The following is a 25,743-nucleotide window of genomic DNA, read 5'->3' as shown; positions in this document are numbered from 1 at the left end:
GAGTAGATAGAACTAACGAAAGTGTATTAAATGAAAGATCTAACCAACCGAGATTCACCAGCTGAAAGATTGATATTGGAATGGACCCATTTAGTTTGTTATTATGTAAATGAAGCTCAATCAAAGAAGTTGTCTGGAATTCCGGGATGTGACCAGTGAATTCGTTATTTTCAAGGTGTAAATGATCCAAAGATGGAAGAGCAAATAACCAATTTGGAACTGTTCCATTTAGCAAGTTATTAGACAAGTCAAGCCATTCTAAATTCCATGGAACAGGACCCAGTGATGTGTTTTTTGAAGAATGAGGGGAGAGAGATATTCGGGTAGAATTATAACTATCAATTTTAGGAAGCTCACCTATAAAATTGTTATGTGAAATATCTAAAACAGTGAGACCCTTCAAATTAAAAGACGACCATGGGATCTAGCCACTGATATCATTGTAGGAGAGGGCTATGGAAGTAAGTTGTGTAAGGTTACCAAACAAAACAGGATATGATCCTCTAAACCTGCAGTTGCTAAGGGACAACATTTCCAATGACTTCAAATCTCTAATTAGATTAGGTATATCTATTAAGAAATTTGTCAGAGACAATGCCCTGAGTGAACTGCTCCAGTTACATTTAGGTAGAGAATCGGTCAGATTTTCACTACCATCTAAGGAAAGGATTTCAAGTTTTAGTAGGTGGAAAATGGTATTGGGTGAATTCCCTTGTAACCCATAAGACCAGAGTTTAAGAGATTTCAAAGAAGATGATAAATTCATCAAAGAAGCAGGATCAACACGAGACATATCAACAGAATACAGAGTGAGATTTTGGAGGTTGGTTAAGTTTGTGACAATTCTTTTAAAAGTAGATGTGTTTAGTCTCAATTGTTGATTTTCATCAAAAACTTTAAGTGCTTGAAGCTTAGATAAGTAGGATATTTCAAGTGGTATATCTCCTGACAAATTAACAGACCAGACTCGAAGGTGCAACAAATCTGCAAACTTACCAAATTCAGGGGGAATGGTGGAGCCTCTGAAATCGTTGCTTGAGAGGATTAGAGTATGGAGATGGCGAAGGAGGAAAAGGCTACTGTTGGAATGAATAATTCCCCAAAGCATGCTGCAAGTAAGATTGAGGCCAATCACATGACCTGTTATGTTGTTACAGGTGACTCCGCTCCATCCACAACAATCTGTGCCACTCTTCCAAGAGATTGTTGGAGGAGGAACATGAGGACCACAATAATCAACAAAGGTATAATGAATGGAAAATGAGTTCGTGAATTGGAGCAAAGCTTTGCTATTGTCAATGTGACACGATGGAAAGGACAGAAATGTAGAAGGAGCAGAGGATAGAGGTATTGATGAAGAAGAGATAAAGGAAGAAAAAAAAAAAGAAAAGAAAAGAAGCATACAATAAAGCCATGAAAACCAACCCATGATCATTATTATTACTGAAAATTTTAGCTGAGAAATAATGCTTTTAGGACTAGCAATAGTGGGCGAAAATATTAACTAATACTCTGACATTGGAAATATGTGGGTATTTATAAGAATGCAAGTCTATGTAATTCTATGACTTCTCTGGCCCTGCATGTAAAGTAAGAAATTATAAATTTGATTCCCATATTTCTGCAACAACTTTTTGATATCTTTTTCTATGGGTGACCAATTTTACAGATTACTTTTAATGTTTCCTTTTTTTTGTTTTTGGAATATATATATATATATTTTTGTGGTTTTGTTTTGTTTTTTTTTTTTGTTTTTTTATTTTTTTTTTTCAGTTTCCAGATGTCCGTATTCAGATGGTCCATAATCTAATCAACAAATCAATAAATTTGGAATTATCGGTTAACTTTACCAAAACTGGAGTAACAGATGTGTTTGATGAAGATAAATATATATATATATATATATATATTATATCTTAGCTACATATATGAAATTTTTGCATAGTCAATATGGAAAGAAAAGATTAAAAGATTATAAAAATAAACTAAGAAAACATGGAGAATAAAATAATAAAATGTATTTATTTGTATATAAGAATAAGTTAGAAAGTGTTATTTTGAAAAAATTTTGAAGGTTGACTAATACTTTAAAAAAATTTTGGATATCATATGGGAATGAATTATAACAAAACTGAAATGTAAGGAGGATAAATTATAATACCCATATATAAAATGACTGATCTGAAAAAAAATTGTAAAATAGGGGGGACTATTTTGTAATTTAAATATATTTCTTGTTTCTACATGACTTAAAAAGATGGTGAATAAGATATCTATTTACAATGAATTAATGGAGTATTATGGTAGGCTTGCACCAATTTTATCATGGTAGGTTTACATTTATATATTATGGTAAAACTAGATTTTGACTGGTTATATTCACCTATAACAATTATAACTGAGTGACATTGATGTTTATATTTTGTTCATATAAACAGAGTATTATTCCATTTTTCCATATCTCAGTTATTACGTGGTTTAAAATCCAATAAGTCGATAAGAAATCAATTGCAATTTGAAAGATGACTAAAAGACCTACGAATCAATAGAGTTATATATATATATATACAAGTATATTTCACTACGCGAAAATTAAGTTCTAGCGACACACCATTAGCGACACTACGAAATAAATGCATCTAAAAAAACAAAACCGCGACTCTAAGGTTAATGCGTCAGTAAAAATTCGACCAATAGACCATGCATACGAAAAATGTCGACGTCAAGAAGTCGCTAGAAACAACAACACACGATGCATCTGTTAAGGGTCGCTGAATATTCAGCCCAACAGAGTCGCCTTTAATAGAGTGCGTATATTTTTAATCAATATGATTTTCTTTCAACTTTAAAAATACGTGAAAATATTTAAGAAAAATAACAGAGCTGGATTTTAATTTTTTTTTCATTCCACAATATTAATATCCAGCGACGCATAACAAACTATATGCGTCACCTATTAAATAATTATTTTTTTTGGATTTTTGTAAATATTAATCTGTTGAATTTCTTTCAACTTTAAATAACAAGTGAAAATGTTTAAACAGTATCATAGAGCATTTTTTTTTTGTTTTTTAAAAAAAAATATTTGTATCAGGCGACCCATAGGTGTATTTTGCGTCGCCTTATTCACCTATATATATATATATATATTTTTTTTTTCATAACATATAAATCAATCTGATTTTCTTTCAAATTTAAAAACCAGTGAAAATATTTAAGGAAAATAACAGTGCTGGATTTTTAATTTTTTGGAAAACACATTGTTGATATCAGGCGACGCATAATATTGATTATGCGTCGCCTATTAATTTATTATTATTTTTTTTTGGGTTTTTTTGTAAGTATTAAACAGTTGATTTTCTTTCAACTTTAAATAATAAGTGAAAATATTTAAGCAGCATCACAGAGCTTTCTTTATTGTTTTTTCCCAAAAATATTTGTATCAGGTGACGCATAGGTATATTTTGCGTCGCCTTATTACCCTATATATATTTATTTTTTTTTTCATAAAATATAAATCAATCTGATTTTCTTTCAACTTTAAAAACCAGTGAAAATATTTAAGAAAAATAACAGCGATGGATTTTTAATTTTTTGGAAGACACATTATTGATATCAGGTAATGCATAATCAATATTATGCGTCGCCTATTAATTTATTATTATTTTTTTCGATTTTTTGTAAGTATTAAATAGTTGATTTTCTTTCAACTTTAAATAACAAGTGAAAGTGTTTAAGCAGCATCACATAGTTTTTTTTTTTTCCAAAAAATATTTGTATCAGGCGACCCATAGGTGTATTTTGCGTCGCCTTATTCACTTATATATATTTATTTATTTTTCATAAAATATAAATCAATCTGATTTTCTTTCAACTTTAAAAACCAGTAAAAATATTTAAGAAAAATAACAGTGCTGGATTTTTAATTTTTTGGAGGACACATTATTGCTATCAGGCGACGCATAATCGATATTATGCGTCGCCTATTAATTTATTATTATTATTTTTTTATTTTTTGTAATTATTAAGCAGTTGATTTTCTTTCAATTTTAAATAACAAGTGAAAATGTTTAAGCAGCATCATAGAGCTTTTTTTTTTTTCCAAAAAATATTTGTATCAGGCGATGCATATGTATATTTTGCGTCGCCTTATTCCTTTATATATATATTTTTTCTTTTTTCATAAAATATAAATCAATCTGATTTTCTTTCAACTTTAAAAACCAGTGAAAATAGTTAAGAAAAATAACAGTGCTGGATTTTTAATTTTTTGCAACACACATTATAGATATCAGGCGACTCAAAACATTCATTATGCGTTGCCGGTTAATTTATTAATTTTTTTTTTGGTTTTTTGTAAATATTAAGCAGTTGATTTTCTCTCAACTTTAAATAAGAAGTGAAAATATTTAAGCTGCATGACAGAGCCTTTTTTTTTTGTTTTTTTCCAAAAAATATTTGTATCAAGCGCGCATAGGTGTATTTTGTGTCGCCCTATTCCCTTATTGTTATTTATTTTCCTTTTTTATAAAATATTAATCAATCTGATTTTCTTTTAACTTTAAAAACCAGTGAAAATATTTAAGAAGCATAACTGTGTTGTTTTAAATTTTTTTGTTATATAAGGCGACGCACAATATGGTTGTGCGTCGCCTGTTACAATTTAATTTAATTTAATTTTATTTGTTTGGTTTTTAGAAATATTAATCAATCTGTTTTACTTTCAACTTCACATAACCAGTTAAAATATTTAAGAAGCATAACTGTTCTTGTTTTTGTTTTCTTTGCATTATTTGTATCAGGTGACGAATAATCGTATTATGCGTTGCCTGTTACCCTTTTATTTTTTTTGTTTTCTAAAAATATTAGTCAATCTGTTTTACTTTCAACTTCAAATAACCAGTTAAAATATTTAAGATCATAACTGTGATGGTTTTTATTTTTTTTGTTTCGTTTTTTTTATTTGTATCAGGCGACCCTCAAGCATTTTGTTCGTCTCCTGTTCACCTTTTATTTATTTATTTTTTTTCTTTTGGTTTTGTAAAAATATTAATCAATCTATTTTACTTTTGGCATCAAATAATCTGTTAAAATATTGAAGCACATAACTATGATGGTTTTTGTTTGTTTTTTGCATTATTTGTATTAGGCGACGCTAAAGCTTATTGTGTCGCCTGTTCATCTTTTATTTATTTATTTATTTTTTGGGTTTTGTAAAAATATAAATCAATCTGTTTTACTTTTAACTTCAAATAACCAGTTAAAATATTTAAGCACATAACTGTGATGGTTTTTGTTTTTTTTACATTATTTGTATCAGGCGACTCTCAAGCATATTGTGCGTCGCCTGTTCACCGTTTATTTTAATTATTTTTAATATTGTTTGAATTTTGGTATAATTGGTATGTTTAAAACCAAAGTTCATGCAAAACAAATATTACCTTATGAGCGATTTTCACAAATTTGTCTACGATATTTTATATGTACAAACAAAAGCTATTAACAAAAGCTAGCTATTTCACTACCATGCATAGATATTCATTGGTTTGAGATACTTGTGATCATCGCTATTGCCCATTCATCTCTAAATTCGTTGACATTTTCAGCTTGTAACCAAGTGACACCTTCGTACTGAACATGAGAAACTTATGTTAATACATATACAAATAATCATAAATATTAATTATTACATAATAGAAATATGATGAAATCATTAAATTAATAATAATTTACCATTCCTCTTAAGTCCTGGGAAGGAACTTTGCGCCTAATGATATCTCGCATTATCATCATAATATAGTAACCGCATTCCGTACTCCCCGGCTGCATCGGTGTCTAAATTTGCAAACAGTAAATTATGTGTAATATTAGATATTAATATATACAAGTATTTAAATTAACTAACAACTAATAATTCTAAGTTTATATATATATAATAATTACCTTAGCATTTTGCCACCGAAGTTTCTTTTCAGATGTCTTTCCTTGGTTCCATGCAACGAAGGAACTATATAGAAATATAAATATTGTATAAGATTATATAGTAGCTTCAAAAGTACAAATCCAATATAAGAACAATTAATTAAAAATATTAGAGTTATTAACTTACTCGTCGATCAAAGTTTTTAGATCCTTATCAATTGTATTCTTATGAGTCTTCAAAGAATCAAAAAACCATGCTACTGCTTTGTATAAATCAACAACACATAGCATCCAATGATTCCTAAAAACACCAATAAATATTTTAGTTAATATGATGTTTTTCGAAATTAATATTTTCACAACATAATTCAATTAAAACTAACACAATATTACCTTGCACAGTAGGGAAAGAACCATAGTTGATTATTTCTTGCATCTTGCCATCTACTCAATATATTTATCATCCGTTCATGAGGGTTTGGATGACCAATCGAAACAATAATATCCGGACGAACAAAGCAATAATTCCCTTCGAAGGAGCCCATCAATCCCTCACATAAATGCCTACATAATCCGATTACAAGTAATTATAGTGTATAATTAATTAAATTAAAGAATTAGTTATAAAAGACATCCAAATTTAGTTTACCTTATGTAGAACAAGATGCATTCGGAAGATAATTCTTGCATGTAACAAAAATCGTTTATATTGCTCCTTGCTATGCCCAACTATTGTTCTTTTCCAAAGATCTCTTTTTTCATATTAAAAAACCATAAATGATCGCTATCAACGTCCTTGATCCAACGTAGCAACTCTCGGATTGTTGGGGTAACGACTAAGGGATCAACATTATCATCTTGATCATTCTCAACATTTGACCTGTTAGAGCTTCCCTACAAATATCAACAAACAACATTTAAAATAGAACAAAAACGAAATTATTTTAAACTTCATTAATATATATAGCTGCATCGAACAATACCTCCTCAGATGGCAAGATAACAAGATCTCTTGGGCATGCAACAAATGCACCTTTAGCATCACCGATATGTATGATGTCAAATGACGGAATAGGCAAAGGTGCAAATCCATCAATAACGTCATCAACAGTGACCTTATAATTTGCTGCACCTAGCTTCACACCATGGCACATATCTGTTGGCAGCGAAGGTACCAAAGTGCCACGTGCTACTATATGGCCAACATTGCCTTGTGCAAGATTGCATTTTACACCCTGCAAAGTTTAAAATAAAAAATAAAAAAATTAATATATGTTCACATGACAATATTCCTTCAACTTAAAGACTCGATCCTATGACCTCATGGCGGTAGGTAAGACTCTTCAACCATGGGAGCTATATAGATAATAATAATCCACTTAAACATATATATATATATATATATATGAAATAATTACCTCAGGATAGATCTGAGGAGCATCAATCCAAGATGTAGATTGGGTCCCATGAGCAGCAACATCATCGACTTGGGTCCCATGAGCAGCAATATCATCGGCTGGGGGGGTCCCTTGACCAGCAACATCATCGACTTGGGTCCTAGGAGCAGCAACAGTATCGGCTGGATGAGTGAGTGATGAAATGTCAATACCAAATGCCGATATGAGCGCATCAACTTGGGCAGCGCTGCTGCTACTTGAATTTCTGACAATCGCCACTAGACCTTTGAGCAGCATCTCATAGACTGCATTGTTTCCACTTCCCTCCTACTTGGTCTTTTTTTGTGAACTCGGCTTAGGAGTATGGAAAAAGTTATTCACCGTGTATCCTTTGCCTCGACCCCTAAGCCTACCTCCATACTCCTCTTTTCCCAAAGCTTGTGTGAGGATATCCACCGGAGGTGAAGGCCAAATTTCTCCTTCTGTTGCCTTCTTCTTTAAGTCATTCTACAATATATTGTTTAAATGATTGAATATATTAGTTTATATAATAATGAACTAAGTAATAATATATGCAACAAATATTCATAAAAAATACAATACTCATAATTTTTTCCGCTACATGTTCAGTTTCTTCATTTGCATATTTTCCATCCTTCCCCATACGTGCCCGTATCCATAGGTCATCTCGGTCTACATAATCTTCGGTGCCTCAGTTTATCCTTTAGCGACACAGTTTATCTCAATACATCGCCTGTTTATCCATTTTCTTAAAATTTTTGGCGCATTTTCAAAATTTACGCGGGATTTTGAATACCATTTCTTTTCACAAAATATGTGTTAGTACACTTAATAATAGGTGTTAGAATTGGAAGCAATCTAAAAGAGACTTGAAGAGCAAGATATTTCGTGTTTAATTTTCCATTTGCTTGCGTTGCTATCTGGAAGTTGGATTTCTCTGTGCTGCCTTCGTGGTTAGCTTGGCTTCTTCTTTCTTCGTCTCCATGGTTTCGGTGAGTTTCTTTTCGCTTTATGATTGGCGGTGACATGTGGTGGATTGGGTTATTTTTTATTTATTTATTTATTTATTCATTATAACCGAAGGTTAGGTTCGCTAGGTTTTCTTAATCTTGTTTTTGTGGATAATTTGTTTGCGATGGGTTTTCTTAATCTTGCTTTTGTCAATAATTTGTTTGCGATGGGTTTTCTTAATATTGCTTTTGTCGATGATTTGTTTGTGATGGGTTTTCTTAATCTTGCTTTTGTCGATAATTTGTTTGCGATGGGTTTTCTTAATCTTGCTTTTGTCGATAATTTTTTTTGTGATATTGTTTGATATTGTTCTGCTTAGATTGGTAGGGAAATGGATAAATCGTGGATAACAAAGGATAGAACCTCAAGCGATTTTGCTAAGGGGGTGAGTGAATTTTTAAAATTTAGCATGGAGAATGCCAATGATTGTAATGCCATACGGTGTCCTTGCATGCAATGTAGGAATATGAAAATCCATACTATTAGGGATATTAAAGGCCATATATATTGGAATGGGTTTGATGTCAACTATCGGCTATGGATTTGGCATGATGAGTCATGTGCTGATGGTATTGGACCATCTTCTCATTTTGGGAATATTAATGTAGAATATAATGAAAATGATAGTAGTAGTAAGGAAGACGTGGCTTTCAATAGCTTAGACATGACCCGTGCTGCATTAGAAACTTTTGATAATGATCTTAATGAATTTGCTACCTTATTGGAGGATGCGGAGAAACCTTTGTACCTAGGTTGTACCAAATTTACCAAGTTGTCGGCCTTGGTTAAATTGTACAACTTAAAGGTAAGATATGGATATTCTGATAAGAGCTTTGATGTATTGTTGCAATTGTTATCCGAGATGTTGCCAAATGACAATGTGTTGCCAACCTCTATGTACAATGTTAAGAAGACTTTGAGTGCTTTGGGAATGGAGTACATCAAGATTCATGCATGTCCTAAAAGTTGTATTCTGTTTAGGAAGGAATATGTGGACCTTAATGAATGTCCTAAATGTGGATCTGCTAGATGGAAAATTGATAAGAATGGAGTTGCTAGCAATATTCCAAATAAAGTTTTATGATACTTTCCTATTATTCCGTGTTTTAAATGAATGTTTCGTAGTGTTGAAACGGCTAATAATTTGACATGGCATGCCAATGGGAGAAAGGTTAAGACAGGGGAAATGCAACACCCTGCGGATTCTCCATCTTGGAAGTTGGTTGATCGTTTATGGCCAAACTTTGCATCCGAAGATAGGAATTTGAGACTTGGGGCCGCGGCCGATGGAGTTAATCCATATAATATGTTGAGTAGTAGGTATAGTTGTTGGCCTGTGATGACGGTTGTGTATAATCTTCCTCCTTGGTTGTGTATGAAGCGGAAATTTATGATGTTAAGTCTTCTAATTTCTGGATCGAAGCAACCCGAAAATCAAATTGATGTATACATGGAGCCGTTAGTTGAAGACCTGCAGCGGTTGTGGAATGAGGGTGTTACGGTCTTCGATGCTTACCATCAAGAGAAATTCACTTTGAAGGCAGTGTTTCTATGGACAATAAATGATTTCCCAGCTTATGCTAACTTGTCCGGTCATGCGGTGAAGGGATATTATGCTTGTCCAATTTGCAGTGAAAATACTTTTGCTACAAGGCTAAAGCATGGAAAAAAATGAGTTTTACCGGGCATAGAAGATTTCTTCCTCCAAATCATCACTATAGAAGGCAAAAGAAGGCTTTCAATGGATTTCAAGAATTTGGAGTGCCTCCAAAACCGTTGACTGGAGAAGAAATCTTAGATAAGCTTAATGCAATGAGATTTGATAACTCAAACAAAAGGAAAAGGACTGTTGATTCTGAAGAATGCTGGAAGAGGAAGTCCATTTTTTTTTTAATTAGAATATTGGAAATTTCTCCATGTGCGACATAATTTAGATGTCATGCATATTGAGAAAAATGTTTGTGAGAGCATATATGGTACATTACTCAATATTCCTAGTAAGACGAAGGACGGAGTTAATGCTCGCTTAGATTTACAAGAAATGGGTTTGCGGAAAGACTTGGCCCCTAAGCCTCAAAAAAATCGAACTTTCCTACCACCGGCCTGCTATACATTATCAAAGCATGAGAAGAAATTGTTTTGTAAGTGTTTAGCGCACTTAAAGGTTCCAGATGGTTATTCTTCAAACTTTAGGAATCTTGTTTCAATGGAGGACTTAAAGATGGTAGGATTGAAATCTCATGATTGTCATACATTGATGCAACAACTCTTACCTCTTGAAATTCATGCAATCCTTCCTAAACATGTGAGACATGTGATTGCAAGACTTTGTTTTTTCTTCAATGCAATTTGCAAGAAGTCTATAATTGTTGCTGAATTGGAAAATATTCAAAATGATCTTGTTACAACTTTGTGCCTTTTAGAGAAATTCTTTCCACCATCGTTTTTTGATGTAATGGTTCATTTGACTGTACATTTGGTTCGAGAGGTAAGATTGTGTGGACCAATACATTTCAGGTGGATGTACCCATTTGAGAGGTACATGAAAGTATTGAAAAGTTATGTTCGAAACAAAAATCGGCCAGAAGGTTGTATTGCCGAGGGTTACATATGTGAAGAACTGATTGAGTTTTGTAGTGAATTTCAGAGAGGATTAGATGCAGTTGGAAACCCAATTGGTAGATATCAAAAGTTAAATGATAAGGATGATGTTGGTGCCCCCATTAAAGGTGGAAAAAATCAATCAATTATCAACAACTTTGGGAGCAAGTCTATGGATGTGTACTTTCGAATACACCAGAAGTGGAACCGTATGTCAGGTGCGTATCTACATGTTAATGTATAAATTAGTTGATATTTTTAATATATATATATATATATCAACATGTATAATTTAGTTAATATTTTGAATATATTAATATGCATCAATAAGTTGATATGTTGGATATTTTTATTAATTACAACAACTTTTATTTGTTTTAGTATTCATTTTGAAGTCTTGAAGCCAAGCAAAAAAAAATCAAGGAAAATAAGCAAAATGGTTTCAAGACGAACACAAATGTACATTTATGTACTAGTTACGTGATAAGGTATGGGAAAGTTAAATATTCAATATATAATATCATTGTTTTAGCTTTAATTTTTCATATTTTTTTTTCAATTGACTAGATTGCACAAGAGCGAAGTCAACGTAATCACATAGTTTCTGAAACATTAAGATGGTCAGCCCATGGTCCGCAATGGGTGGTAACAAAACATGAAGGATATGTCATTAGAGGGGTTAGATTCAACACTATAAATATGGATAATAATAGGGTCACCCAGAATAGTGGTGTCAAAGTTATTGCCAAAAGTGAGCATTTTGCTAGTACTAAGGATAATAACCCAATTTTAGCTGAGATGGCATACTATGGGATCATAAGAGAGATTTGGAACGTCGATTACACTATGTTTCGAATTCCAGTGTTCAAGTGTGATTGGGTTGACAGCATTGGTGTAAAAGTTGATGAGATGGGGTTTACATGTGTTAACTTTAGTAAAATTGGATATAAATCTGACCCATTCATCATGGCTTCACAGGTTCAACAAATATTTTATGTTGAAGATCAACTATATTCGAGATGGTCTGTTGTTTTAACTCCACCACGACATTGTACTTTTGTTGAAGAAGAATTGGTTGAAGAAGATGTTCTTGGCGATACTACAATGGCTCACAATCCATTTACCATACAATTGCCAAGTGTTGATGAAAATGATCATGAGGATGAATGTGAGAGTGGCTATGTTCGTAATGACTGTGAGGGGATATGGATAAACAATATCTTCTAAATAAAATGGTACGTATATTTATTAACTTATGTTTTAAGTAATATTTATTTATTCATTATGTGTTTTCCACTTTAATTAGGAGAAATGTGCCACGCCAAATCTTAAGAAGGTAAATATTCATTAAATTTTCATTTACCAAATTACAAATTAATTTATTAATGATTAAGTTTTTATTAATTTATTTTGCGTAAGTGTTAATAAATTTTTTTATTTTTCCATATGCAATATGAGGGTGTAATATCGTCAACACGAGGACATCAACTTCCATCTCAATGAGTATGCATATGTAAAAATATGTCAATGAGATGATATTTAATTATATTGATAATTTTTTTGTTATGAACAAGTATTTATTTTAAATTTTTATATTTTAATTATTTTGGACGAAGCTAGTTTGGATTTTTTGGTATTATAATTACTTTTATATTTTAATAAAATTTTAAAAATTAAAAAATATAAATCTAAAAAAATATAAAAGAAATGGCGACTCATTAAGATACTAAAAAGTCGCCTAAAATATATAACGACATATAATAAGATCAATTTAGCGACTCATAAATTTCGCGACTCCACACAAAATGTTGCTAAAAGTATTTTTCAAATTTTAGCGACATAAATATATAGCGACCCTAAACGAAAATGTCACTAATAAATTTTTAACGACTTTTCCTTAAAGCGTCGCTAAATCCATGAGTCGCTTTAAGTTAATTGCTGCATATGTCGCTAAATGAGAAAATGCGTCGCTAAAAATTCATAAATATGCGACTCTTATAATTTGTCGCTAAAACACGGATAGTAGCTAATTTGGAGACACTAAAAAATAGTCGCTAAAAATATATGGGTCGCTAAAAAAGAGACTCACATAATTCACGCTAAAACATAATGCGTCGCTAAATAGGTGACAAAAAAATGGGTCGCTAAAAACGCATGAGTCGCTATTCAAAATGAATTTTTAGCAACACAAATATTTCGCGACGGTTTATGAGAATGTTGCTAAACAGTTTTAGCGACAATATTCTAAAGCGTCACTATTTTATGCGTCGCTATAAGTACATTATTGTATGCGTCGTTAAAAATTAAATGTGCGTCGCTAAAAATTGTTAATAGGCGACTGTTATGATACGTCGTCCGTTGTCTTAGATATTTTGCTACAGGATATTTGGCGACTCCGTCGAATGCGTCGCTGTTTATTTAGTGCGATGCAGTACTTGCGTTGTGTATCAGCTCGATTCTAGTAGTGTTTGGTCTTCGTAAAGTCCATTTCCTAATTAGTATGTTAGTGTTTGTTACCTTTAATTGACCAAGTGCTATAGTGAAAGTTGCCCCGGTTTGACGGGGTTTGCTGGACTTCATAATCAACTAACAACAACATTGCCTAGTTTTTGTTATCGTTTATTAACGTTAACGTTTCTTTCCTTTTTTTTCTCCTTCAAATTCAGTTCTGACCTTTACTGAATAGGATAGGTTTATGTTTCATATGATATAATTAGGTTTTAACTACAAAGTTTTTTTTTTTTTTTAACCAAAAGAAAAAGACTAAACTGAAAACTAATAGAACATGTTGGCATTGTTAGTTGCAGATCATCATGAGAAACAGCAGCTGTTGGTAACTGATCTGGGCTCATCACAAAGGATTGAAGTTGTTGGTAGCTGATCATCACAAGAAGGGCATAAATTATCTGTAAGGATATAACAATGGAGTATGTAAAGATAAGAGTTCTTGTCAGATAAGGAGTTTATCATCCTTGGTTATCTACTAGTATACATAAGTTTGTATAAATAGCCAAGAGGGTCTACGAATGTATGTGAAAGGCAAGTCTTTTAATAAAAATTAATATTGTTTATAATTAAAAGTTCTCTTTCAAATTGTTATTTTCATCAAAAACCATTTCAAAGAATTTATAAATTAAGGCTTATTAATTATAACAAACATTTTTTCTTTTGTCATAATGGTATTATGTATTTATGTATGTTCAATCTCTTGAATAAAAAAGAAAAACAGATTACCTACAACACCAAAGAAAGGGTTATACAACCAATTTTTGGATTAGGAGTTACTAATATATGGGTTAACTTCACTCTATAAGATTAAGATTGATTTCATTTTACCCAATTAACCATCCCGCGTCCTTAGCAATATTGGAGCAATTAGTGAGCCACATATAGATCCAACTTCCACTATTGGTCCAAAATGGTAAATATGTACGTTATAGGCTTAAAATATGAATGAGAATATTGTAGGAATAGGGCTGAGCTAACTGAAATGATATTCAATTCAACTGAAGCTGAACTATACCAACACCCTTGGTTTCAAATTTGAAAGCGTAAACATTACTCAATCATAGAGGCCTTTGGAAAAACTTTGATAAATTAAGCAAAAGCTATACAACAAATTAAAGTCCATGGTTTTGAGTTGGAAACAGGGCTTGTCATGCTTTTTTGAAGCATGGTTTAAGTTGTAGTGATCGATTGACAAATTTGAGCTCATGTCTTTCTAATCAAAAAATAAATAAAAAAAAATAAAAAAGAAATTGTATATCCTGTGTAATTATATATTTTCAATTTGACTGGTTGGAAGCATACAAAATGTAACAAACTAAAAGATAAAGATGGCTTATGTCAATAATCTCGGATGTCTACTTTTATATCCTAATTATAATACCATCAGACTTTTATTTTTTGTAATAGACTAATTAAATTAAAAGCTGGCGGGAAAAAGAAATTAAATATTTGAGTACGTATGAAACAAATCTTTATTCTTTCCTTTATAAAAATAAAACCAAAAAAGGTAAAAAAATCTCTATTCTTTAGTACAGAAACAATTATTTGTTTATTTACTCTTTTTTTTTTTTTTAAATTTCTGTTTATCGCAATCTTCCTCCAAGATATTGTCTTAGGAGGACTACAATATCTATAAGGATAATCAATAATCGAAAATGAGTTCTTGAATTGGAGCACAGCATTGCTCTCGTCAATGTGACACAATGGAGAAGGAGAGGATAGAGATATTGATGGAGAATGCAAGTCTTTGTAATCTTGCTTAAATATTAAATTCAATCTGTAGAATCAGTTCTGTGTGTCCATACATGTGGAGTAAGAAACAAGAAATCTGCTTTCCCTTTTATTAATTAACATGCCGAATTTCTAGAAGAACCATTTGATATCTCTATCTATGGAAACCGATTTTCGATATGACTTTTCTAAGTTCATGTTGTTTTTTGTTTTAGACAGTATACTTCATCAATTAATTGTGGTCATCCTTAATAGTATGGTCAAAACTCCAAAATAGATAGTTTGCTGAACGGAAATGTTTTCACATGCATCTTATTATATGGACTTAGTATACCATCTATGATATATTTATATAGATCTAGATGGAAATATATATCAAACATGTTTATTTTTAATTCTTAATTGTTCTATTAATCTTTCTTTATCATAATATGACTTCTTCTTTTTTTGGATGAATTAATGATAATATGATTTGATTTGATAACAAAAACAAGCCGACCGAGGATCTAACGATATATACGTAATGGAAAACAGAATCACAAAGAAACTTCTTTTTAGAAAGAAAATTAGAAGAATTTGTGAACTCCCACATAAATCATGTCATCAAAATAATATTATATTATACAATCATTTTTTATTTTCCAAGCAAATGAATCTAGTGCATCTATATCATTATCATATGAAGTTGTTCAATATTAATAACACTGGCTAGCCAACTTTTAATTGACTATTAGATAGGTTTCTACTGTGAAGTCCCACATCGGTTGGAAAGGGGAACGAAACACTCCATATAAGTGGGTGTGGATACATTTTCCTTGCGAAACCTTTTAAAACCTTGAGGGTTAGGTTGTAAGAAGATTCCTCAAGCCCAAAGAGGACAATATCGCATACGGATGGTCTGGGCTGTCACAGATGGTATCAGAGCCGGATCCGGATCGGTGTGCTAGCGAGGACGTTTGGTCCCAAGAAGTCCCACATCGGTTGGAAAGGGAAACAAAACACTCCATATAAGTGGGTGTGGATACCTTTTCCTTGTAAGGCCTTTTAAAACCTTGAGGGCTGGGTTGTAAAAAGATTCTCCAGGCCCAAAGAGGATAATATCGCATGCAGGTGGTCTGGGTTGTCACATCTACAATGAGCCTTCATCTAAAGCATTTGGTCATTTGCAGTCTTCGTCTAAAGCGTGAATATTATGCAAGACTTTTAACGATTCCTTTTTGCATTTTCCATTTTCCAAGTGTCAGTAATCAGGTGGTCTATTCAACAAATTAATCTATTTTATAGTAGCTAACTTGACCAATATATAGAATTGACAAATGTGATTGATGAAGAGATGTCAAGCACCAATTATATACACCATTAATATTTCATCAGATATATGTGTGTGTGTATACACTGACTAGATAAAAGTCTTTTAGTCCTTTGCAAAGTTGATATTCCAATCATGTACTGATTAGCATAGAAGAGACATCTTTAATTGACTAGCTTCCTCCAATTGCCCTTCACCGATGTGAGTTAAGTTCCCTAAAAGTGAGATTCGGACAATAAAATGTGTGTTTGTACGTATATGACGATGGGAAAATGTTATTTTGAAATATATATATATATATATATAGGGTAAGGTTATGGTAAGGTTGATCCGCATGCGGATCCGCATCAAAACTAGCGTTTTTAAAAAAATGCGCCTACTTTGCTGTGTACGTGTAACAGCAAAACCGATGCTTTTTTGAAAAAAATGTCGGCTTTGGTACTGGCCCGCATGCGAACCGTTCACACCGTAGTCTTATCTTATATATCCATATCAAGGATTGGCTAACAATAAAAAATAATTTTTTGACAAACCATAAGGGATGAATTTCAACAAAAACTAAAATGCGAGGAAAAGATATTATAATTTCACCAAAAGAAATGACAAGTATGCAGAAAATGTAAATAGAGAAAATATTCTGTAATGTACCTTTTATTTCCTCTTCTTTATGATAAATCTGTTTGTACAGAATTTGTGCAGTATGCTAGTCTTACATATATATATATATATACGCACACCCCACCCCTAATCAGGTCCTTTGATGAGTAATTCTGGAATAGGGCTGAGCTGACTGAACTAAGGTTGAACTGGATCTAACACCCTTTGTTTCTTACGTACAATGAATGTTACTCAACTAAATTTAACATTCTAGTATATATTTAGATACTAAAATGTTTAAAACAATTAATTACTTGTTTTTGAATGTGGAGAGTAAAATGACAAAAATATACAGACTCAACATATTTGCAACACTTCCATAGAGCCATTGGGGGCCCAAAAAAAGTGAACTGCCCAACATAACAACTTAACAAGTCACATAGAAAACCATTTTAATGAACAGAGAATTTGATCAACACAGCTTATATTGTATCACTTGACTTTGGTAATATAAAACTAAATTCTCTAATCCCATTACTTTGTATTTCCCTCCTATTAGTGGACAAGGATTCACCAAAAGTTACTACTCATGGAGTCATGACTAGACAAGGAAATTTCTCTAATTTTGTTATGTAGACCAGCATATATATACATATAGAGAGAGAGAGAGAGATATATAGATATAGTAATTTGTTATTGTCACACCCCAAGTCTATATACTTAGGATGTGACAAAAGTCATACTTAAAACATAATATAAATTATAGTGCGGAACATAAAAAGACTCTCCAAACATCACTTATAGAATAATATCTAATATATCTCCAAAGAAAAAGAACAAAAAAAAATCAACTCCGACATCCAAAAGTCCTTCAAGCTAACTAATATAAAAATAAAAACTAAACACCATTATCATATGTCAAATCCAGCTACCTTGAAACTATGGCGTACGCGAAACCATAACCATAGATAATGAGTATAAAACTCAACAAGCTATTGGATTTTTCATAATTATAAAATAAGAAAATACTTAAAATCATAATAAATAAATATCCGAAAATAATCTTTAACAATATAAACATGATTTTCATATAAACTCTAATTGTTAAGTACTTAGTAGGACTTTCCATAACATAATATTACCCATCGATAATCCGAAATCCGAATAAACTCATATGTGAGGCATGTCACAAGTGGGGAAACATAAATTTAAAAAAAAAAAAAAAACACTCATACCCGAAGGTGTGAGCCACACCCCTACTGTAATCATCAATAGGTCCTCCTACATGAAACAATACGTCTAAACCTGAAAATAAAGAACCATAAATCACTAGGAAAAACCCACACATGATTCATCTCAACACCCGAAAACATATCATAACATATCCATAAATGCCTACTAAATACCAACAACCAGAGCAAAAACACATATATCAATAATCCAATAATTTCTTTGTTCAACACATATATATTTCATAAAACATAAGCTTGTAGAAAAACATAATAAATTAATAACATAAGTACATATTTTTTATGGTTTCAGTTTTAAAAAAGTCCAGTAACTTACCTTGATCAACACAATCCACAAAATTTAAACAACCTATGGATAAAACCAACAATATCTCATAAGTATGGAGTAGATCCATCATATACCATAATTATCTTACGTATACATCTCATAATCAAGCTCTTAAATTCAAACTAAATGAATAAGAGTTGATACCATAAGATCATCATAGCCTAAGCCCCAAATCTTAAAATCATAAGCTTAGAACAAGATTAAATCACCAGAAGCAAAATAAAAACCTATTAATCCATAAATAATCTCTCAACAAGAAATTAATTCCTTATTCAAACGACATCATCCAAGTCTGAAAAGTTATGGGGTACTGTACACATGTATAAGTGACTGTGATTAAAACCATTTTATAAAATAATAACGAAAAACTATTCAAAAGTCATTGAAAAGTTAACAAAGAAATATTGAAACTATTAGATTTTCATAAACCTTCAATTAATATTCAATTTGTTTCTCTTTCATGAAATTTTGTATGTATTTTAAATTTTACAGATTAAAACTAGACACTTTCATATACTCATATAAAATTTTAAAAGCCAAACAAAGGTCTAAAACATGGTCAAATTAAATTTAGTAACTAATTAACAGAAACTGAAAATCAGCATTTCACAGGGAGTCCGGTCTACATAAAAATTCATTAAAAATAAAGTAAAATTCCAAAAGTAGTAATATTTTACAGAGTTTAACTATATATGGTAATGATTCTATAAAAAAAATTATTAGGTCAAATAAAGATCAAAAACTATTTTAAATCGAATTTTATTCTTTACTAAATGGGCCTGAAAATAAATTCAGCCAGCTGGATATAGGTAATTTAGAAAATTACCAAGGAAAAAATATAAGGAATTTGAAGATGAATTTTTTTATGGTAATATTATACATAAGAGGATAAAGTATATAAATTTTCAGATAAAAATAATTTCTTTTGGATCTGTTTTGAAATTTTTATTTACGAACCATACTGCAGCCGCACAGAAAAACCAGACAGAATGCGTAAATTCAAAATTTCATAATAATTGACAACAGATCCAAATCAACCCAAATAAATTTCTACAGATTCATAAACATGTATATTTTTATAAATATAAATTTTAGTTCCAAAATAAACATTTAAATATTTTAAATAAATTCGAACAGCACTCTGTACAGATCCTCATATAAATTCCAGATTAGGGTTTCAACAATAATACTTCAAATTAGCCTTAATCAATGCTACCATAACCCTACAAATATCTATCTCATATAACATAAAAGAGATTAGAAAACATCCTTGAGAAAACTTCAAAGTTTCAAAATCTTCCTTTCTATGCCCCAAAACTTGTTCAGAAATCGAAATCTCCAAAGATACTGGATCCCTAACAATCTTAAATGGATACCAAAATCCTAAATTAAGATCTGAAACCCTTAATGTTAACTCTAATAGCTTTTAGGGTTAGAAGAAAAGAAAAAGAAGAAGAAGAAGACTTATCCGAAACCTTAGCGGCGCAAAGTTGAAAACAACGTAAAAGTAAAATAAATGTATTTTTTTCTTCCTTTTTATAAAACCAAAAATATAGAGCAAATATCTTTCTTTTCTTTTTTTTTTTTTTTCAATTTCCTAATAAAATTGAAATATACTGATAACCAATCCTATTAGGATAAAAACTCTATTTTTTTTTTCTTTTTACAAAATAAATAGTTATAAAACCTTTTTTAAAAAAAAATATATATATATATATATATATTAGCCGTATATTACAGTTATAGTGGGCTTGTACACATATGTTATGGTAGGTTTTGCATTCTATCCATAAACAGGGCATTACTTCATTTTTCCATGTGTCAACTAATTATTAGGTGGTTCAAAATCTAATACGATGATAAGATTCAATTGCAATATGGAAATGACTGTAAGACCTACTTATCAATTCATCTTATAAATATATACAAGTATATTTGGTCAGATCTTTGCAAAGTCCATTTCCATGTGTCGCGATCTCGGTATGTTACTGCTACCTTTAATTGACTTCCACCAATTACCCTTTCAACAACTGCTACACACAAAGTTGCCCCAGTTTGACTGCAATGTTGGACTTCACAATCAACTAAAAATGCTGCCTAGTGAAGAAAACAGAAAAACAAAAACAAAAATAAAATGGAAAGAAATAAGAGAGACTTTAAGTTATCGTTTGATGCACGTTTACGTTTTTGTTTTCTTCCATTTTTTTCCTTCAAAGTTTTTACTTTAGTTGAATGGGATTGCTTTATGTTTTATATGATGGTTTTCATTTAACTACGAAGTTTAAGAAAACTAGCTATAAGAAGCGACTAAGTGGAGAAAAAAATACTAAACTAAAAACCATTTCAAACCATTTTTAAAGTAAGGCTTATTAATTATGATAAACTTTTCTTTCTTTTTTATTGTAATAGTATTATTTATTTATGTATATTTAATCTCTTAAATAAATAAAAAAAGAAACAGATTACCTAAAACACCAACCAAAGGATTATAAAACGAATTTTTGGTTTAGGTGTTACTAATGGGTTAACTTAACCCACAAAAGTAGACGTAGACAGATTAAAAGGGTTATTTTCTAGGTGACATGGGGATAATCCGCAAGTTTTAAGGAACTGTGATGGTGGCGATGGTGGTTTGGTAAAGGGAAAGAAATAATAAAATGAGAAGTTGGAGTTGCTTCTCTCTCCTAGGCAGGTTTGCTTCTACACACACTCTTTCCTCTGTTATTCTAACTTAGATATGGTTACTCTTCTTTGGCTTCCCTTTTCTCTCATCTGCGAATCCTTCTCTCATAAAAAATGTCAATTGCCACTTAAAGTCATAAATCACCATCATCAAAGTTTGAGCTCTCCCTCTGCACATTCTTGTTCCATAGATTGTTCATTTTCGTCATCCACCCTCCCCACAAAGCGAAAGCTTAAAAGCAGACAAGGATTATTTCTAATCACTATAAAAATAATCAAGATTTTACAAATTGCTATTGAAACTTTGAAATGATGATAACTCACAAGCATTGAGGGAAGGATATGACTTATGGTGGTGCTGGTGGTTTGAGTAAAAGGGAAAAATGAATGGGATGAGAAATTGGAGTGTCTTCTACGTAAATTTACGAAGGAAATCAGTGTTCTTTTCCCAATAAAACTCTCATTTTTTAAAAAATATTTTTAATTTTTTTGCCAGAAACCCACGTGACTACTCAACTCTCTTTTTCCTTTTTTTCCCTTTTTTTTTTTATAATTTGGTGCCACGTCACCAAGCGCTTGGACTTCCGCAGCGCCAACGCTTACTACAGCATTTCCCTATATATATTTTGTCTGCGTTCTATATCTTCTACTTATTTATTTATATATTTATTTTTTAAATACATAATTTCATCACATTTTTATATTTCTTTTAATTTATAAAGTCAGAGTTTTTTTTGGTAAATAAATTAGAGTTATTATAATAACATCTTTGATGGCTCTCTTGTTTATTATTATATTTTTAACATATCATAAAAATAAGCAATTACTGAAAAAAAAATGTTAATGAATCTGTCTAAATATGTTATCATATGGTTAAAAAAAAAAAAAAGAAAACCCGTTCAAAGTAATTTTCTATTTCAAAAAATTCTATTAGATATTGTGATTTTTCCTTGAAATAAATTTTTTTTTTGAAAGCCATTTTTTAAAAAAAAAATAGTATATTTATAATTAATTAATAATTATAATTAATCTTTCTTATATTACTATTGAAGAATAATTTTAAAATTAATGAATATTTATGCATAACTTAACCGATGTTAATTTTTATACCACATAGACAATCAATAATCTACATTTATAATTAAGAGTTCTAACTAATGGTTTTAATGTTCATCCAACCTTCTTTAACGGCCACAAGCAGCACTTTCTATATAAATAGCAAAAACTTGAGCCACTTTAGGAGAATTAATATCTTATGGGTAACACAATTTTGTAAGACTTTTGCTAATAACATTCTTTTATATCATGATTGGAGAATCCTCTTGAATTACTAACATGCAATTTAAAACTTTAAAACAATTATTTTTATTAGAGGACAAATTATAGATTTATTTATTTATAAGCAATGTTATGAAAAAAGCAATTTAAATCTTTACAGAGTACAGTGTCTTTACCATTTGCTTGTTAAACATGAAAAGGAAAAGTTGTCCAAAGTTAAAATGTGAATATATATATATATATATGAAGAGAGGGCAGGTATTATTACATATTGTTTTGGGAATTTTAAAATTTCTTACCATACCCAATATTATTATTATTATTATTAATTAATTAATTAATTAAAATGACGATTTCCCACTTTTCACATTTCCATTGTTTTTATTGTGTAGGGTGTCTTTAGCATATGCTAGTTCTACATGAACAGGAAAAGATGTCCAAAATTTATATATATATATATATATATATTGTAATTTGATTTTGATTGCTTTTCAAAATTTACAATTCCAACACAAAACATTAAAGAAAAACATTTTATCCATTTGGACAGCTCAAAATTCGGTATAAGAATCTCCATTTCCAATTTATCAAAAATTGAAAACATTATAAATAACGAAGGAAAAAAATTCAATGAGCACAGATAGGGAATCAAAATATCGGCAGATGCAGTTCCATGAAGTATATGGAAAATATTTTCATCTATAACCATTTCGTTTTTCTGGCTAAAATATTAATATATATATATATATATGTATACAAAGAGGGCACGTATTACATACTGTTTTGGGAAATTTAAATTTCTTCTCATACCTGATTATTATTATTAGTAATTAATTACAGTGACGATTTCCCACTTTTGACATTTCCATTGCTTTTTACGTGCAGGGGTATCTTACAATGTTGAATTTAATCAAAGGTTGGTATCTTGGCAAAGGTTAAAAACTTATCAAATCCAAACTAAGTTTAAATTATTTGCTACCAGTACATAAGGCTAACAACATTAATAGAAGAGGGGAAAAAATAAAAATAAAAATTGAAGAAAGTAGTCTTTCTCATGAAAGATCACCAGGTACAGAAATACTCAATTAATTCCATGAAAGATCTAAATCGGTGAGATTAACTTGCTGAAAGATTGATATTGGAATGGACCCATGTAGTTTGTTATCACTTAAACAAAGATGAATCAAAGAAGTTGTTTGGAATTCCTGGATGTGACATGACTAGTAAATTCGTTTTCATCAAGATATAAATATTGCAAAGATGGAAGAGAATGTATCCAATTTGGTAATATTCCATTTAGCAACTTATCAGATAAGTTAAGATATTTTAAATCCCATTGAGCTGTACTTGATAATTTATTTTTTTGAAGAATATTGAGGGAAAAAGAAATTTGGGTCGAATTACAACTCTAAAATTTAGGAAGTTGACGTATAAATTTGTTACCTGCAAAACTTAAATACGGGAGTTGTTTTAGATTCAGAGATGAGCATGGGATTTGGCCACCAATATTATTATAGGAAAGGTATGTGGAAGTAATTTGTGTAAGGTTGCCAAACAACACAAGAAATGATCCTATGAAAATGCAGTTGCTTAGGTGCAGTGTGTCAAATGACTTCAAATTTCTTGTTAGAATAGGTATATTTGTTAGAAAGACTCAATTCCCAAAGTGAATTGCTCCAGTTATATTTAGGTAAAGTACCAACAAGATTTTCATTACCTTTGAAATAAAGATTTTCGAGTTTTGGTAGGTGGAAAATGGCATTGGGAGAATCCCAGCGCAACTCACAATGCCAGAGCTCAAGAGATGTCAAAGAAGATGACAAATTCATTAAGGAAGTAGGTTCAACATGAGACATATCAACAGAATACAGAGTGAGGCTTTGGAATGGAGGTTGGTTAGGTTTGTGATGATTCTTTTAAAGTAGATGTGGTTAGCCCAAGATCAAGAATGCAACGTGTCTGCAGCTTATATAGGTTATGCTATTTCTGGTGGTGTGTCTCCTGAAAAATTAGCATACCTGATTTCAAGGTTGAGCAAATCCACAAGCTTGCCAAATTCAGGTGGAATTGTGGAGCCTCTAAAGTCATTTCCTGAGAGGATTAGACTTTGGAGATGGCCGAGAAGGAACAGGCTACTGTTGGAATGAATAGTTCCCTGAAGCATGCCACAGTTAAGTTCAAGGCTGATCACATGACCTGTTATGTTATTACAGGTGACTCCACTCCATGCACAACAATCTTTTCCAATTTTCCAAGAGATTGTCATAGGAGGAACATTACGACCACAATATTTGTTGTTATAATCGATAATTGAAAATGAGTTCTTGAATTGATGCAAAGCATTGCTGTCATCAGTGTAACATAATGGAGGGGAAGGAATCGGAGAAGAAGAAGAGGATAGAGATATTGATGAAGAAGAGACAGAGGAAGAAAGAAAGAGCAAGAGAAGCATGTAAAGCCATGAAAACGAACCCGTTTGATATTAACGAGAAAATTGAATACTAGCTCTCTGCCAATTGAAATATACATATATGTGGGTATTTATAGGAACCTCATGCAAGTTTGTGTAATCTATGTGAAATCTCTGTCAATTGAATTGAATGCTAACAAGAAATCTGCCTCCCTTTCCATACCCAACCCTGTTTTCATACTACTTCAAATACCATAGATTCATTTTGCGATCCATTTTCTTGCGACTGTAAATTTTTCATTTTGTTTTCATACTACTTCAAATACCATAGATTCAAAACTATTTTTTTTTTTGCTTCTTCTTCTTCCTTTTAGAACTCAAATTCATATCTGTGTCACCTTGGCTATTGCAGGGTTCATGGTTGTACTACGTGTCGTGGTCTGAATTCTTATGGCAATAGAACTTTCAAAATTTCCAGCAAATGTGTTTCATGAATAGATAGAAGTTAGCTACATATATTGAATAATTTTCACCAATTTCTATACGAGGCTATAGTCTTTATAAAGTTGACTTCCTCGTGTCCTTATTAATAAGTACGGAAAAGCCACCTTTTAAATTGACTTCCTCTCCAATTACCCTTTTTAGAATATAAACCGAACAACCGTTCCATTTTTAGATTTTATTTACATTGGAATTTT

At 31.1% G+C, this 25,743-nt stretch overlaps 1 protein-coding gene across 1 annotated transcript; it reads right to left on the bottom strand.

The window, feature by feature from the left end:
• Nucleotides 1-424: 424 nt before the first annotated feature.
• Nucleotides 425-25,087, bottom strand: LOC107427707 (receptor-like protein Cf-9). The gene is made up of 2 exons (XM_060811252.1): nt 24,654-25,087; nt 425-1,109 (listed from the first exon to the last, which is right to left on the bottom strand). Exons 1-2 carry the CDS (start codon nt 25,085-25,087, stop codon nt 425-427), a joined length of 1,119 nt encoding a protein of 372 aa, XP_060667235.1.
• Nucleotides 25,088-25,743: the final 656 nt, after the last annotated feature.

The sequence above is a fragment of the Ziziphus jujuba genome, chromosome 9 (assembly GCF_031755915.1).
Source record: "Ziziphus jujuba cultivar Dongzao chromosome 9, ASM3175591v1".
NCBI classification, from domain to species: domain Eukaryota; kingdom Viridiplantae; phylum Streptophyta; class Magnoliopsida; order Rosales; family Rhamnaceae; genus Ziziphus; species Ziziphus jujuba.
The sequence above is the reverse complement of the archived record's forward strand: the minus strand, read 5'-3'. Positions and strand labels throughout refer to the sequence as shown.

Excerpts from the sequence above, each read along its gene's own strand:
- LOC107427707 (XM_060811252.1), bottom strand. The coding sequence starts at position 25,087 with ATGCTTCTCTTGCTCTTTCTTTCTTCCTCTGTCTCTTCTTCATCAATA. Across the intron at positions 1,110-24,653 it reads TTGCTCAACCTTGAAATCAG|CATGCTTTGGGGAATTATTC; the intron begins GTATGCTAATTT and ends TCTTACTTGCAG.